The 17,544-nt window shown below is 39.3% G+C and overlaps 4 protein-coding genes and 2 long non-coding RNA genes across 6 annotated transcripts; 5 read left to right on the top strand and 1 right to left on the bottom strand.

Moving 5' to 3' along the window:
* Positions 1–956: 956 nt before the first annotated feature.
* On the bottom strand, positions 957–1,991 carry LOC135776857 (uncharacterized). The gene is made up of 2 exons (XR_010544213.2): positions 1,454–1,991; positions 957–1,267 (listed from the first exon to the last, which is right to left on the bottom strand). It is a non-coding gene; the product is annotated as an uncharacterized lncRNA (long non-coding RNA).
* A 997-nt stretch (positions 1,992–2,988) lies between these two features.
* Positions 2,989–3,995, top strand: LOC135776858 (uncharacterized). Its single transcript, XR_010544214.2, has 2 exons — positions 2,989–3,498; positions 3,685–3,995. It is a non-coding gene; the product is annotated as an uncharacterized lncRNA (long non-coding RNA).
* Positions 3,996–4,754: 759 nt separating this feature from the next.
* LOC135776859 (olfactory receptor 6C1-like) lies at positions 4,755–5,681 on the top strand. The gene has a single exon (XM_065287775.1). It carries the CDS (start codon positions 4,755–4,757, stop codon positions 5,679–5,681), a length of 927 nt encoding a protein of 308 aa, XP_065143847.1.
* A 2,013-nt stretch (positions 5,682–7,694) lies between these two features.
* LOC135776803 (olfactory receptor 5M5-like) lies at positions 7,695–8,618 on the top strand. The gene has a single exon (XM_065287721.1). It carries the CDS (start codon positions 7,695–7,697, stop codon positions 8,616–8,618), a length of 924 nt encoding a protein of 307 aa, XP_065143793.1.
* A 1,647-nt stretch (positions 8,619–10,265) lies between these two features.
* Positions 10,266–11,189, top strand: LOC135776804 (olfactory receptor 52D1-like). Its single transcript, XM_065287722.1, has one exon. The coding sequence runs from the start codon at positions 10,266–10,268 to the stop codon at positions 11,187–11,189; it is 924 nt and encodes a 307-aa protein (XP_065143794.1).
* Positions 11,190–13,701: 2,512 nt separating this feature from the next.
* On the top strand, positions 13,702–14,616 carry LOC135776805 (olfactory receptor 5AR1-like). Its single transcript, XM_065287723.1, has one exon. It carries the CDS (start codon positions 13,702–13,704, stop codon positions 14,614–14,616), a length of 915 nt encoding a protein of 304 aa, XP_065143795.1.
* The last annotated feature ends 2,928 nt before the right edge of the window (positions 14,617–17,544 follow it).

Genomic DNA, 17,544 nt, shown 5'->3' on the forward strand with positions numbered 1-17,544 from the left:
TTAATTTTTGCAAGTTACTCCACACCAAAAGGGTATACTCACAGCAAATCGCCTCTGTTTACGTTGTACAACAAGATCAATTTTCTTCCTGCTTTACTCCTTCAAAAGTACTGGTTAGACCAAAGTTTCTTTTTACCCATAGGATCTTCCGTTTACTCCAGCAGGTCCACCGTAAACTATAACGAGAGAGGGAGAGAGAGAGAAATACAGACAGCCACCACGTCTAACAATGAGCACAGCTCCGTTCCTCAGCACACACTACGACCTGTCAGCACAATGCTCTCTTCGGGGTGCTCCTTTTCTCCACCCACGTATCGCCTTTCTTTCACCCCAGGCAGCTCCTGTCTTCTTTCCGCGCGCTCCAAGCGCAGCCCGGATCAACAGAGCCTGCGGGCTCTTCAAAAGGTACGTAGTTCTTTTTCTGCATTAAGCAGAGGAGCTTTCCCCGTGTCAATCCCCCTCTCGTGCCCGAACTCCCGAACTGTGATTTAACTGTGCTTTAAATACTCCTTCATGTACTCCAGTTGTCCAATTGCCCGGCGATCTCTTTAACTAGGCACAGCTGTGCTCAATCGGCTGATTACAGCCTTCGCGAAGCTGCCGGATGTCCGGTGTTTCCGTTCTCCGGTCTGGGCGGAAACATCCGGGCGGAACCAAAGTTTCCCGACTTTTGGTTCCGCCCAAAAGATCGTCACCTTGTGACATCCTCCCCCGCCAATCCGTTCTCGTCCCGAGAACGCGTTGTTTAGGGACTGATAGGGTGTTGATGGGAGCTTTTCTTTAAAAAAACGTGGTAGGCCATTGGGGGACCTTGGTCTCAACCCGAGGTGGACTGCCGACTACGCCAAATCTGTCACAGGTAGGGGGGGACCCAGGTGTAAATAAGGTCACGCCCCTTTCTCCACCTCGAGGAGATTCCCAAAGCCACCCCAATGACCAGACACACAAGGTAAGCATAAAATTAAAATATCCTTTATTAAATTACTTAAAAATATTAAATAGGGAAGGGGAAAAGGGGAACTTAAAATAATGGCCACTCTAGGCTCTCCTCCACCACCACTGTATCTTCACACGGCCCATTCTCCTCATGTTCATTCTCGTTTTCCTTTCTCTCCACAGGCGGCCACTAAGACACAAAGACACTGTTACTTGGACTTCGAGTATTTCTCACCGGCTCTGCTGCTTACAGCTCTCTGGGTAGGTATCACGTTCACAGTCTGCTCTCCAATTATTCACTCTCGTTCTTCTCTCTCTCCACAGGTGGCCGCTAGGACACAAAGACACTGTTACTGAGACTTCGAGTATTTCTCACCGGCTCTGCTGTTCACAGCTTTCTGGGTAGTTATCACGTTCACGGTCTGTTCTTCGATTATTCACTCTCGTTCTTCTCTCTCTCCACAGGTGGCCGCTAGGACACAAAGACACTGTTACTGAGACTTCGAGTATTTCTCACCGGCTCTGCTGTTTACAGCTTTCTGGGTAGGTATGGTTTCCTCCGTAGGTCAGCAGAGGGGCGAAGGTCACACACCACCTCACCGGGTCGAGCGCTGCCCTATCTCCACTGCCCGTAGGCCGATCAAATCCTGGACAGGGGCGCCCCTTTGTAGAGACCGCGGGGGCGGCGGACCCTTTCGCCTCTGACTCTGCGACAAAACAGACACAGGTAAGTTTACACCACGAATATTTCCAATGTTTTACTCACAGTCACTGACAGCTCTTGGTCCGCGTTCCTTCGTACTCCGAAACAGCACACTACGTATAGTAACAGTAATTTCTGAGGTCGTTAGCCTCTCCGTCCTCTGCCCAGTAGAAGAAATGGATGATGCGGGGCTTCGTCTAACAAGACACACAGCAACCCACAGCAAATACACAGCACCACTCCAACGTGAAAAGCTTATTAATTGCAAAGTCTCACTCACCACACTATAAGTGCAACACAACAAGGGAAGCGCCCGGTGTCCTCCACTGCGCTTGGGCTGAGATAGGGGCGATGGAAAATACGACCAAAATAAGAGACCAAGGTCCCCCAATGGCCTACCACGTTTTTTTAAAGAAAAGCTCCCATCAACACCCTATCAGTCCCTAAACAACGCGTTCTCGGGACGAGAACGGATTGGCGGGGGAGGATTTCACAAGGTGACGATCTTTTGGGCGGAACCAAAAGTCGGGAAACTTTGGTTCCGCCCGGATGTTTCCGCCCAGACCGGAGAACGGAAACACCGGACATCCGGCAGCTTCGCGAAGGCTGTAATCAGCCGATTGAGCACAGCTGTGCCTAGTTAAAGAGATCGCCGGGCAATTGGACAACTGGAGTACATGAAGGAGTATTTAAAGCACAGTTAAATCACAGTTCGGGAGTTCGGGCACGAGAGGGGGATTGACACGGGGAAAGCTCCTCTGCTTAATGCAGAAAAAGAACTACGTACCTTTTGAAGAGCCCGCAGGCTCTGTTGATCCGGGCTGCGCTTGGAGCGCGCGGAAAGAAGACAGGAGCTGCCTGGGGTGAAAGAAAGGCGATACGTGGGTGGAGAAAAGGAGCACCCCGAAGAGAGCATTGTGCTGACAGGTCGTAGTGTGTGCTGAGGAACGGAGCTGTGCTCATTGTTAGACGTGGTGGCTGTCTGTATTTCTCTCTCTCTCCCTCTCTCGTTATAGTTTACAGTGGACCTGCTGGAGTAAACGGAAGATCCTATGGGTAAAAAGAAACTTTGGTCTAACCAGTACTTTTGAAGGAGTAAAGCAGGAAGAAAATTGATCTTGTTGTACAACGTAAACAGAGGCGATTTGCTGTGAGTATACCCTTTTGGTGTGGAGTAACTTGCAAAAATTAACCTGTGTAACCGTTGGAGACCTCCAGGAGAATGAGGGCGGCCCTACCCCTACAATAGTGTGGTGGGCGAGCCGTTAGAAGGAAATCCAAACAGCCACAGCAACGAGACTTATTTTGGTCGTATTTTCCATCGCCCCTATCTCAGCTCAAGCGCAGTGGAGGACACCGGGCGCTTCCCTTGTTGTGTTGCACTTATAGTGTGGTGAGTGAGACTTTGCAATTAATAAGCTTTTCACGTTGGAGTGGTGCTGTGTATTTGCTGTGGGTTGCTGTGTGTCTTGTTAGACGAAGCCCCGCATCATCCATTTCTTCTACTGGGCAGAGGACGGAGAGGCTAACGACCTCAGAAATTACTGTTACTATACGTAGTGTGCTGTTTCGGAGTACGAAGGAACGCGGACCAAGAGCTGTCAGTGACTGTGAGTAAAACATTGGAAATATTCGTGGTGTAAACTTACCTGTGTCTGTTTTGTCGCAGAGTCAGAGGCGAAAGGGTCCGCCGCCCCCGCGGTCTCTACAAAGGGGCGCCCCTGTCCAGGATTTGATCGGCCTACGGGCAGTGGAGATAGGGCAGCGCTCGACCCGGTGAGGTGGTGTGTGACCTTCGCCCCTCTGCTGACCTACGGAGGAAACCATACCTACCCAGAAAGCTGTAAACAGCAGAGCCGGTGAGAAATACTCGAAGTCTCAGTAACAGTGTCTTTGTGTCCTAGCGGCCACCTGTGGAGAGAGAGAAGAACGAGAGTGAATAATCGAAGAACAGACCGTGAACGTGATAACTACCCAGAAAGCTGTGAACAGCAGAGCCGGTGAGAAATACTCGAAGTCTCAGTAACAGTGTCTTTGTGTCCTAGCGGCCACCTGTGGAGAGAGAGAAGAACGAGAGTGAATAATTGGAGAGCAGACTGTGAACGTGATACCTACCCAGAGAGCTGTAAGCAGCAGAGCCGGTGAGAAATACTCGAAGTCCAAGTAACAGTGTCTTTGTGTCTTAGTGGCCGCCTGTGGAGAGAAAGGAAAACGAGAATGAACATGAGGAGAATGGGCCGTGTGAAGATACAGTGGTGGTGGAGGAGAGCCTAGAGTGGCCATTATTTTAAGTTCCCCTTTTCCCCTTCCCTATTTAATATTTTTAAGTAATTTAATAAAGGATATTTTAATTTTATGCTTACCTTGTGTGTCTGGTCATTGGGGTGGCTTTGGGAATCTCCTCGAGGTGGAGAAAGGGGCGTGACCTTATTTACACCTGGGTCCCCCCCTACCTGTGACACACACACAATAAGGAGAGACGCTAAAATAAGCCCGAGCCCGACCCGAGCCCGGTCTGCAAAAAAAAAAAAACGGCCCGAGCCTGGCCCAAATGGGCTTAGCCTGTCGAGCCCCGACGGGCTTGCAGGGCTCTACCAGAGATCAGCTGAATGGATTCCAAAACGGTAAGAATAAAAATGTTTAACTCTGGGGGAGCTGGAAAATTAGCATATTTTCCAAAAAAGTGGAATGTCCCTTTAAAGGCTTGTTAATCACTGCTTACTGTATGCATATGCATTATTGTACAGACAAAGGCACCATAAAGTTGTTCCATAGAAAAACACTGTCACATTGAAGCATCATGAGTTTGTGTTAATGAGTTTTGAGTATTCATTTTAAAAGCAAATGGAAAAACCACACAGAATCCCCATACAATATGCGTAATGAACCCCTGAGATTTTACACTTAGTAAAAACAGTTTTTATAAGCATCAGATCCTTAGTGCTTTCATTTAATGAATGTGAGTTCTGGTAATGCAATGTTAATGGTATGTAATTGTGCATTATGGTTTCATGCTGGACAAAGGATTTCAATGATTATCAGTTGTTTTAACTTGGTGTATTTTAATCAGAGTTTGCATATAGGATAGACTTAATTGGCATAACATCAAAAATCAATGGAAAATTTGACCTATTTTGCAACGTACACTCTCATGGAACCAAGAGACTCTAAATCATACAGACATTTATATTTCACATGCATTTTATTTCTGTATATTATGATATTGTTTGTTAACATTTGGCTCATTGTTGTTATTGTTTTGGAGAGAGCCCTTCATGAACCAATGTATATTTTTCTGTGCAATCTATGTTTAAATGATTTATATGGAACAGCAGCATTCTATCCTAAATTTCTGCATGATTTATTACTGGATTCATACGTGATCCCTTCTTACTTTTGTGCTTTGCAAGCTTTTGTGGTGTACACCTATGTAATGTGTGAATTTTCTACATTAGCAGTGATGGCGTATGACAGACATGTGGCCATATGCAAACCATTGGACTATCATTCAAAGCTGAACAGAAAGTCATGCGGTATATTACTTAGTTTATGCTGGATTTTGCCATTTCTTATTATGTTCATTGCAATTGTCTTGTCAAATAGGTTGGTCCCATGTAAGTTTCAAATTGAAAAATTGTATTGTGACAACTGGTCAATAGTAAAGCTCTCATGTGAATCAACTGATACTAATAACATTTATGGATTTGTTTTTTTTACATTATATTTTGGTCTTGTCGTTGTAATTATGGTGTCCTATATAAAACTTATCATTGTATGTAAAGCATCTTTAGAGTGCAGAAGGAAATTTTGGCAGACCTGTGTTCCTCATTTGGTCTCACTGATAAATCTCACTATTGCAATCCTATTTGATAACATCTGTAACAAATATGGTTCAAGTGATGTCCCAATGAGTCTGCGTCACTTTTTGGCTTTAGAGATGATTATGGTGCCACCTCTACTTAATCCTTTAATATATGGTTTAAAACTTAAAGAGGTTCGCAGGAGAATCTTTAAAATGTGCAATAAGTGGATCAGAAAATAGGTTATGTTCAGACTGTTTTTATTTCTACACTGCAAAACATTGTTTGATTCCTTCTTACATGTATAACAAAAAAATGACTTTACAATCAAATTGACTTTACAAGTCATGACCCAGAGGCAGGGACCCAAGAACCATTTTTCTTTCTGACATTTTAAGTTAAAATGAATTGTTAAACCAGTCTGTTCCAATTCAAAGTTCGCATCAAGCCCAAGTTCACATAAAATCCCCGGATGTGTTCTTGATCCGCCCATTTTATCGAGGATGCATCAGAGGAGACTTGTGTGGACTTATGACAGCGAAGTTTCCCAGAATGCATTTCGCGTCAGGAGTTCGTTCTTCCGAGTCTGAACTTGCAAGTTCGAACTACGAAGGACACAAGTCTGAGTTCGGCGTACTTGGTATTGAGAAACGGCTAAAAGCTCCGCAATTTAAAATCGCAATGGCCTTTAGATGAGAATGACCAAATATGATGATGATCGGATTAAATTTATAGGAGTTCGTTAAAGTACAAAGCCTGGAAATGGCAAAAATTTGTACAGAACATTCAAAATGGTCGACTTCCTTTTGGGGTTTAGAGGTTGGTTCCAAGGGACTTTTTTGTAGGTCTTGAGGTGATAGATGACCCTACCAAATTTCTTATCGATATGTTTTTTGTAGTGGGGGGGCTGTTCTTTTGAAATTTTGCAGGTGGCGCTATCGAGTCATTTCTACACGTCTACTTCTGACGCCTATACCACATGTAAATTTTCGTCACTTCTGACAAGTGTGCAAAGTTTCATAAGTTTTCGAGCATGTTTAGGCCCTCAAAAATGTGAAAGTCCGTTGTATGGCCATGGAAAAATGTTTGTGACTATACTACGGAAATTCATGAGATCAGGTTGCAAATAAAACAAAAACAAATTTTTTTTTGTCCCTTTTTGACCCAACATTGAATAAAAAATAACAAAGCATTTTTAAAAGTGTACATATAAACTTTACATTGTCTCTTTAAATCTTTAAATCAAAACTAGTGTTATAAAATCTGTGTTCAATAAGAAAAAACTGTCAAATCAAAAAGATGGATGGTAAGATATGATTTATAAAACGGTTAGTTCCAATCCTTGATTCTGATAGGTCGATAGGTGTGCTTTATTCATGATAAAACACGGCTATGACCGCTTCACCCAACGGTTCTGTTTATCACTGCGCCCTTAGCAACATCCTTAGCAACCACACGTATCGGTTTGTTGTTTTTATTTGAGCTTTCATGCATATTACACATTGGAACACTTTTTTGTCATGGTCAGGGACTATTTTTTCTAGCGGAAGGAATGCTTTTTATTGATTTAACTTCATGAAAGTTGCACTAATATTTTTTTTTACTTTAATATTGTGTGGTTACCGTTTTATAAAAGCAATAAGGTACTTGAGGCAAGTGCTGTATCGTGAATAAGTAATGGCTGAAGGGGTTGCAGGCACTCGCGTTGTGCCTAAAACGCCCTTCAGCCGTTACTTATTCACGATACAGCACAGCCTCTCGTACCTTATTTCTTACATGCATGTACAGTATATTTCCTAATGGAACCAATATCCACTTAATAATGTAGACATCTCATCCATCAATGTTTTTTTATAAAGTGTTACTTTTTACATTTGTGTATCCCTGAGAATGCATATATTTATTCAATAAAAATGTAGCCTGTATGGACTATATGTTGGATGTGGAAATCATCTGCCAAGTGCATAAATATCTATTTGTCTCATATTGCAACTAAAAGCTTAAGACCAACAAAGGTCACTGAAATATTCCCCGTAGTTTATCTGCTTAAACCTCAGAGCGAGTTTATAAAGATCGGTTGTGACCCTTTGTGCTTTCATTTCATGAATGATATTGCATGATCACAGTTTTGGCACAGCAACATGTATGGTATTTGTGTCTTTTTAAACTGAATTACAAACAGAAGGGATATACAGTAATTTACTTTAGAAGCAATATTTTTTTATTATATTGTGCCTATGGTCAAATGTAACAGCATGGACAATCTTACTTTTTATGCAGTGTACTCCCTAATGGAACCAAAAGACTTTAAATTGTATAGGCACATATATTTTACATGTTTTCTTGTTCTCTATGTCCTGATATTGTTTCTGAACATTTGGCTGAGCGTGGTCATTGTTTTGGAGAGAGCTCTTCATGAACCAATGTATACTTTTCTGTGCAATCTGTGTTTAAATGACCTTTATGGAGCCGCAGGTTTTTATCCTAAATTCCTGCATGATTTATTAATGGATTCATATGTGATCCCTTCTTACATGTGTGCTTTTCAAGCTTTTGTGATTTACAGCTATGTAATGTGTGAGTATTGCACATTAGCAGTGATGGCTTATGACAGACATGTGGCCATATGCAGACCATTAGACTATCATTCAAAGCTAAACAAATATTCATGTGGTAAATTACTTGGTTTATCTTGGATTTTACCATTTTGTCTAATGTTCATTGCAGTTCTTTGGTCAAATAGGTTGACAATGTGTAAAAATCATATTGATAAACTGTATTGTGACAACTGGTCTATGGTAAAGCTCTCATGTGAATCAACTGTTACTAATAACATCTATGGATTTATTGTTATTTCTTTATATTTGGGTCTTTTTATTGTAATTATTGTTTCATATATAACACTTGTTGTGGCATGTAAAGCATCTTTAGAGTGCAGAAGAAAATTTTGGCAGACCTGTGTGCCTCATGTTCTGTCTCTTTTAAATTTCTCCTTTGCGATACTTTTTGATACCATCTACACCAGATATGGTTCAAATGACGTCCATGTGAGTCTGCGTAATTTTTTGGCTTTGGAGATGCTCATTGTGCCACCTCTTTTTAATCCTGTAATATACGGTTTGAAACTCAAAGAGATTCGGAAAAAAGTCTTAAAATCATGTACAGTGGGAATTTCATGAAAAACAAGACAAAGATTGAAGCAAGCTGTGCATGAACTGTTGAACTGATATCTTTGTCATAAGCATGCAAAAATAAATAATTGTAGGACAACACAAGTTTATATCATTTCAGCCCAGATCCACTTAATTTTGTGCTTTTAATGTTACTTCAACATATATTTTTAATATATTTTCTATTATATGATTCTATATCAGCCAACAGAAATGACTGTACATAAAAAATCTGCAACGGTGAACATGAATCTGTAAATTCATCTTAGGTAAAGTTAATCTAATTATATAATTTTATTGTTTTATGTTTTAGAATATTTTTATTTTAAAATATTACTTTTTCACTTTTAAAATATATTTGTATGTTAAACTTTAAAAAATATAGAAGGGCCGTTACGGTCAGATGGGATGAAGGACAGCTTTTAACAGCATTGCATTTAGCCTAAAGGTAATCATAATTTTAATGGTTGAGTTATTTCCTTTTCACATACATACACATTGACATTGTTAGCTGTTTTAAGCTATTAAAAATTGAGAAATAAGTTGTTAATTTGGCAGAAGAGTTGATTTATTATTGCATGAAAGATGATGTTCAATGACTGTGTGTTGTTAACAGTGCAACCTGCAAGCCAAAACAGAAACTGTACAGTTTAATAACTCAACTGATACGACGAGCTTCACATATGCTTAAAAGACGTGTAAAATAAGCACTAGATCTACCGCAAACAGACAGAATTTGTGTTCCAGGAAAACATATAAGTAATAATTATAAAATCTATTACATTTTTGAACTAAAAAATAATCAATCTTTAAAAGATCAGGCTATTTACAAAACAAATGAGCCCTCCACAGCCCAACGCCAATGATTAAAACTTTAAAGGTCATTGCAGAACCAGAAGATAGGCCTACATCTGAAATCTTAGGAAGGTTATTTTGACCAAGGATTTGAACTGATGTCTTCAGATAAAGTGAAAATGCCCCTAAAAATCAGCTACAAAAGACAAATATGTGACCGGGTCTGTGAAAACCCAGCTAAATTCATTTTTGTGATTTACTGTTTTTTGTTTGTATTTTTTACATAAAATCATACATAATGTAAAAATCTAACATTGATTTCTTTAAAACCGACTACAACCATGTCAAAAGAAATTGAAGTGAAATCAAGCTTTGATGCTCCTAATCTCTGGATTTCAAAGATAGGGTCACATACAACTCCTTAATTAAAATGTAAATTCTGAAATTCTGACATTTAACATTAACCAAGACCAAAATCTTGCCACAGATTGTCGTATCGAATGACAGAAAACCACAACAAAGGTCATAAAAGGTCATTGAATATTTCCTATTTTTTGTTGTTGTTGTAATACTGTAGAGAATTTACTTTGCATAGTAAAACCTTTAAAAAGCATGTCTGCTGCTCTTATTGTTTCCACTGTGTGAATGTGAGGACGCAGAATCACAGCTCTGGTGTGACAACAGTAATGGTTGATGTGTTTCTGCTCGTAGTGTTTGAACATTTTGATTGGCATATTTTTGTGCCTTATTCTGTAAAAATATAGCATTTGTCATTTGAGATTGATTTTATTTTCAGCATTGACATTTAAAGAACCAATTTATTTTGCTTAAGGACAATTTTATATCTGTGGAAGAATGTTAATGGATAATAGAACTTATTCAATCTACACCCTGATGGAACCAAAAGACTCTAAATCCTTTAGGCACATATATTTCACATGCTTTCTCGTTCTCTATGCCCTGTTATTGCTGCTGAACATTTGGCTGAGTGTGGTCATTGTTTTGGAGAGAGCCCTTCATGAACCAATGTACATTTTTCTGTGCAATCTGTGTTTAAATTATATATACGAAGCTACAGGATTCTATCCTAAATTTCTGCATGATTTAATACTGGATTCATACGTGATCCCTTCTTACATGTGTGCTTTTCAAGCTTTTGTGATTTATAGTTCAGGTATGGGTCATTTGTGTATATTAGCTGTGATGGCTTATGACAGACATGAAGCCATATGCAGACCTTTACAATATCATTTGCACCTTAATAAAGTTTCCTGCAGCATTTTGATTGGTTTATCTTGGATTGTACCATTTATTATTATGTTCTTTGCTGTTTTCTTATCAAATAGATTGACCGTATGTAAATATCATATTGATAAATTGTTTTGTGACAATTGGTCAATGGTAAAGCTCTCATGTGAATCTACTGTCACCAATGATATTTATGGATTTGTTTTTATTTCATTGTATATTGGACTTGTCATTGTAATTGTTGTGTCCTATATAAAGCTTGCAATTGCATGTAAAGCGTCGTTAGAGTGCAGAAAGAAATTTTGGCAGACCTGTGTGCCTCATATTATTTCTTTGGCAAATTTCACTGTTGCTTCCACTTTTGATGCAACATACAACCGATACGGTTCAAATGATGTGCAAATGACTCTGCGTAATTTTTTGTCTTTAGAGAGGCTCATAGTGCCACCTATATTGAACCCTATTATTTATGGTTTAAAACTCAAAAAGGTTCGCAAAAAAGTCTTAAAATCATGTATTAACTGCATTAAATCATGAACAAAATATGTACTGTTTAATAAGCTTTCTAAATGTTCGATATTTACTCAATAATGAAATGTTGCATGTCTATTATTTGACATTTACACATGAATATGTTGTCTATGTAGTTTTCAAAAACTGGGCCTGAGCTAGTAAACAAGAGTTTTAATCCTATCTAAGCATTGGAGTAAATGTCTGTAACACCTTTTTCTGTTCCTGGCTTTGTGTAGCACCTGAAGACCTGCTGCCTTGTGTATCTTTATAGATGTTAGGAAAAAGTGCCTGTCAATTATTAATGTTATTTAGGTTGTTGAAGTTTAAAAGGGATACCCAAAAGTATCTTAGATATTTTAAGAAATATTTGTAACCAAACTGATCAGAGCCTGCTTATCAAAATCCATACAGTATATATGTGTGATGTTTAGTATAGCATTTTTCTATGACGTCAAAATAAACAATGTTCAAAAAGCCTTATAGTACAGTTTTTGTACTACTGAGATATGAAAACAGGCTGATATGTATTTGCCTTCATGACCCTCTTAATATCACAAGGACTACATTTACATTTATTCAGTTTAGGAGAGACTTTAAAGAGGACACATTATGAAAACGTGACTTTTTCCATTTTACTTTTAAGTGCTATAATTGGGTCCCCAGTGCTTCCATCAACCTAAAAAAAACTAAAAAAGAGCAAACTAGTAACTTAGTTTTGGTAAACCATTCTCTGCAAGCATGTGATATACCGTAGGTAATTGAAATTTGGCTCCCCTTGTGATGTCAGGAGGGAATAATACCGCCCCTTAATCTGCACTATCCAATCACACTCTTAGAACGGATGTGTTAAAAACAACAAATTAGTGTTTTAATCTGGGACAACACACCAAATGCGTAATATGTTAAAAGCTTAACACAAAATAATGTGTAAAAAATGAACACATCCTTTTCTAGTGCGGAGATCAGATCACTTGCATTTTAAAGGACACACTTAAAAACGTCTTTTAAGCTGCACAAACAAGAAACATCATAAGCCGTTTCAGTACACTCTTGGGGGGGGGGCTTATAGTGTTTCATGCATTCTGACTTATTAACACAGTTAAAGAGTTGGATTCCTCTGCTTAAGTGTGTGTTAGTGTGCACTCTAAAAACAAAGGGTGCTAAATAGCACTAAAAGTGGTTCACTGGCTCGTAATCCTTGTGGAATCATTTTAACTGCCATATAGCACCTTTGTAGTACCTGTGTAGCACCTGTGTAGAACCATATTGTGCTATAGTGGTTCTATATCACCTGTGGATGGTTCTTCATAGGTGCTTTATAGGTGCTACAGTATGTAGCACTAAAAATGGTTCCCCTAGGATTACGAACTTGTTGTGTTTTTTAGCACCAAATTTTTGTGAGTGTGTGTTGCGTGATTGGCATGCCCACGGTACGCCTCCAGGAACTTTGCTTTTTTGGAAAGTAGCGGTACAGCTGTGTAAGGGGGAAAATATATCACCCATTCATATGTTGGCCCAAATGGCGCAAACCAACTGCATTATGTCTTTTCTGGCGCTTGCAGGTGACGTTCTGGCATTAAGTAATTTAGGTAGTATTATCTGACTCCAAAAGATAAAAATGTAATTGTTTATAATATAAATTAAATTGGATTGATTATTACTTTTTAACACTTACAGAATTTGGATGGATGTATGTTTATTCTGATTTAGCTCGGGTATTACACTTGTTCATTCGGTTCTCATAGTCGGACATGATCCTAGTATGGGCCTTATAATTAATATACTCAAGATTAACACGAGATTAGCAGAAACAGTGTAAAACTAAAGGTACTTCACGATGCCATGGAAAGAACCATTTCTTGCTGAATCTTTCCTTAAAGAACCTTTACATCCAAAGAACCTTTTTGTTACAGAAAAGGTTTCTGCATTCCAAAAGGTTTTTTCAGATATAAAGGGTATGAAGAAACATTTATAAGAACTGACTTAACATAAAGGTGCTTAAAAGGTTCTTCACTGCTATGCCATAGAAGAACCATTTTGGTTTACTCAAAGAACAATTTAGAGTGAGTCAAAAAGAGCGAGAATTCAATATAAATGGACCTTCTTACAAGAGATTCTTATACAGTATACAAAGATCCAGTTGTCTCCTGATCTATTGAACAGTTTTGTTATGTTCAAAGATTAAAGTTCTTAATATACTGTACAAAATATTTATTTTTTACCATAAAAATACAAAAATGCTACAATGAAAGGCATCAACATTCATTAGATAACCCTTAGGGTATAAAGTCGCACAGAGAATACTTTGAAGTAATAAAGTTATTTATAAGGATGTCAATGATCTGTAGAGCCTTCATTACATGAAGGTTATAGCTCTGAGCAGGACTGGTAATAGTTGTTTGGGAACACTACTCATTTTGTGATACAGTCATGTTTTCATGTTATTTAAGATTTTCAAGATCAAAAAATGAAATATATGTTAATTTAAATAGTTATTTCCTAGAAATTTAAAAGAATGTTTAAAAACCCACAAGTGATGGATAATTTAACATTTGGTGTAAAATACACCTTGATGAAACCAAGAGACTCTAAATCCTTCAGGCACATATATTTCACATGCTTTCTTGTTCTTTATTGTCTGATATTGTTTCTGAATATTTGGCTCACTGTTGTTATTGTTTTGCAGAGAGCCCTTCATGAACCAATGTATATTTTTCTATGCAATCTATGTTTTAATAGTATATATGGAGCTACAGGATTTTATCCTAAATTTCTATATGATTTATTATTGGATTCATATGTGATCCCTTCTTACTTGTGTGCCTTACAGACTTTTGTGATTTACAGTGCAGTTAAGTGTGAATATTGGACATTAGCAGTGATGGCTTATGACAGACATGTGGCCATATGCAGACCTTTAGATTATCATTCAAAACTGAACAAATCCTCTTGTATCCTTTTACTTGCCCTCTGTTGGTCTGTACCATTCCTTTCAGTGGTTGTTGGCATTTCCTTATCAAGTAGTTTGGCATCATGTAAATATAATATTGATAAACTGTATTGTGACAACTGGTCAATGGTAAAGCTCTCATGTGAATCAACTGTCGCCAATAACATTTATGGATTTGTTTTCATTTCAATTTATTTTTGCCTTTTTGTCTCCATTATAGTGTCCTACATAAAACTTTTGATTGCATGTAAAGCATCATTGGAGTGCAGAAGGAAATTTTGGCAAACATGTGTACCTCATATGTTTTCATTGATAAATTTCACTACTGCATTGCTTTTTGATTTACTGTACAGCAGGTATGGCTCAAATGATTTTTCAGATGATCTGCGTAATTTTTTTGCTTTAGAAATAATTATAGTTCCACCTATTTTTAATCCTGTAATTTATGGTTTAAAACTCAAAGAGATTCGCAAAAGACTCTTTAAGTCATGTTTGCAGTAGTGTCTTTGCTCTGTGATATACAGTAATAGAAGTAAAAAAGGAAAATAATTATTCTGGAAACATGCTGTTGTGTTTCACTGACTTTAACAGTCGTAATCCTATTTTCCCAAAATTGTTTATGAATTATTATTAAGTAGCAATATCAACTAGTAGTAAAAATATCTGGAATACTACAATTTAAAATATTCTCTGAAAACACATTTTAACTTTTCAGTTAAAATCCGATCTCTTTTATTCTGTCCACATCAATCTGCTTTCAGCTGTGAAAAACATGGTTTCAAAAACACATTGTGATTCTTTGGTGGATATATTGTTAAAATAAATGCATGCTGTATACTTCTTTGTGGTAATATATGTAATATGCAGATTTGGCTTTTCACACTTTTTATCCCTGGGTAAATTTAACCTGCATTATCTTTAGTCTTGTTATATTTATAAACTGGGGCTAGTAATTAATCATTTATTATTATTAATTTCATCATAATTTTACACTTTTAAAATGTTTTTACTCAAAATAAATGGAATTGACAGGGTCTAATTATTTTGCATATAAGGAACATACAGCTCAATGTTTTAAAACCTGATTGTTCTTCTGTGGAATTAAAATAATGTTTGCCCAAAATGGCAGTAAAAACAAACAATTTTTTTATACCTGTAACACATTTTACGTTCTATCGTGACACATTATATCACAGTGATGCTATGCTTACAAACATACATTTACTGCTTCCAATAATATATGAAAAATTACTCGGATTATGAAAATGTATATGAGTATATGCTCATTATAGGATGCAAACAAAACAATGCAAAACCAATATAAAAATAGACATCAGTTTAGAGGTCAATGAAGCTTCTGGGTGCACTGTCGGCTGCTCTGGCGGCTCTGGGTGTGCTGGCGGCTGCTCTGGCGGCTCTGGGTGCGCTGGCGGCTGCACTGGTGGCTCTGCGTGCACTGGCGGCTGCTCTGGCGGCTCTTGGTGCGCTGGCGGCTGCTCTGGCGGCTCTGAGTGCGCTGGCGGCTGCTCTGGCTGAGGTGACGGCTGGAGCTGCGCTGGTTGCCCGGTGAGGGATGATGGAGAAGGCTGTGACATCAGCCCCTTCCTCTTCTTCTTTCTCCTCTCGGGCGAGGCGCAGAAGCCGTGCTAGGAGAGGTGAGCACAGTGGTGGGAGCAGCAAACTCAGACGAGGACCCCTCGGATGGCCACGAAACCCTCCTCTCACGTTTTCCACGGAGGGAGACAGGTGGAGTGGAGCTTTCTAGGGTAGGAGAGGAGGGTCTCGGGTCGCTTAGGGGCACAACCCCCATGGCCCTACCCTCCATGATGGGGAAAAGAGGGACAGAATGAGAAGCACAGGTTGAGACAGGTAAGAGAGAACCCCCTGGGGTGGGAGAGGGGGCAACGGAACTCCCCAGCCTTATTGATCCCATGATGGGACCCCTCGGGACAGGAGGCAAAGGGGCTGGGTCAGCTGCTTTGGCTGAGATCCTGGGCTCAGGTTGATTCATCAAAAAATTGACCATGTCCGGAAAGCCCAGGGGTCTCAGCAACCTCATCTCGCTGAGGTTGAGGGGTTCGTCGAGGCAGCCGTTGAACGCAGTCTTTAACTCTGCCTCATTAAAACCGGAACCCCCCGCTGCTTGGAGGAATTCAAATGCGAACGTCTTGATGTCGGCCCCCTTCTGGTGAAGGCCAAACAATAAATGGGCCTGGGTGGCTCGCTGGGTGGACTGGGTAAAATCCATACCGGTCCGCTGGGTTCAGTTTTGATGGGTTCGTACTGTCAGGATTTGAATGAGGAAGAACCCAAATGCGGACATGATGGAACAACACAGGACTTTATTAAACAAACAGGGTAGAAACAGGAAAACAAAAACCCAGAGGGGGCATACAGAACAGGGCAAACACAAAACAAACAAGACTACACTAAACACTATTACTTAAACAAAACACTAAACATAAACTGGAACATAAGATATATATACTGCAAGACTTACTGGAAGACACTTTGACCAACAAAGTAACACTGACAAACCCGCACTGAACAACAAACACAAGGACTCTTAAATAGGTAGAAAATAAATTACAAACACCTGGAAATAATCACAAGTAAGGAATCAGGGACAAAATGACGAGACCCGGGAAATGCGTGGTCAGAATAAACCAAAACTAAAACCACGCATCTCCCACATAAAACATTGTACACTCAGAACCCTGCCATGATGACTAGATCTAAATACAAACAAGGATCTGGCAGGATTCTGACATAGCCAAGCAGGTTTTGAGTGTCATCTAACTTAGGTTTTTTTGGTGTGTTCCCTTTCAGTTGGTTACTACAACCCAGTCTCACCCCATGTCGTCAATATTTGACGACACTTGACCATTCGTCATATGTTGACGTGAAGGGTATACCTTTCGCATCATTTTTTGACGAACTGGGGACTTCAATACTATTACGTCCGTTGCATTCTCTTTCCTATTTTCTTACCATTTTCGCGTCGGTTTAGGGTTAGATTTACATAATGACATCCCTACCCAAACCTAACTCTAACCCCAACGCCAGGTGACAACTGTTTCATTTCGCGTACCTAACTCTAACCCCAACGCCAGGTGACAACTGTTTAATTTCGCGTACACTGTTTAATTTTGCGTAATCTAACCCTAAACCGACGCGAAAATGGTAAGAAAATAGGAAAGAGAATGCAACGGACGTAATAGTATTGAAGTCCCCAGTTCGTCAAAAAATGAAAGGTATACCCTTCGCGTCAACATATGACGAATGGTCAAGTGTCGTCAAATATTGACGACATGGGGTGAGACTGTGTTAGTTACTACGACCAACGTCATTATGACGTCACATCGTGATCGACGGATTGTGAACCAAGTAAGACCAATCTACTTTAAGAAACTATTAAAACGTCAATGA

This window comes from Paramisgurnus dabryanus, chromosome 18 (assembly GCF_030506205.2).
Source record: "Paramisgurnus dabryanus chromosome 18, PD_genome_1.1, whole genome shotgun sequence".
Lineage (NCBI taxonomy): Eukaryota > Metazoa > Chordata > Actinopteri > Cypriniformes > Cobitidae > Paramisgurnus > Paramisgurnus dabryanus.

Excerpts from the sequence above, each read along its gene's own strand:
- LOC135776805 (XM_065287723.1), top strand. The coding sequence starts at position 13,702 with ATGGATAATTTAACATTTGGTGTAAAATACACCTTGATGAAACCAAGA.
- LOC135776803 (XM_065287721.1), top strand. The coding sequence starts at position 7,695 with ATGGACAATCTTACTTTTTATGCAGTGTACTCCCTAATGGAACCAAAA.
- LOC135776804 (XM_065287722.1), top strand. The coding sequence starts at position 10,266 with ATGGATAATAGAACTTATTCAATCTACACCCTGATGGAACCAAAAGAC.
- LOC135776859 (XM_065287775.1), top strand. The coding sequence starts at position 4,755 with ATGGAAAATTTGACCTATTTTGCAACGTACACTCTCATGGAACCAAGA.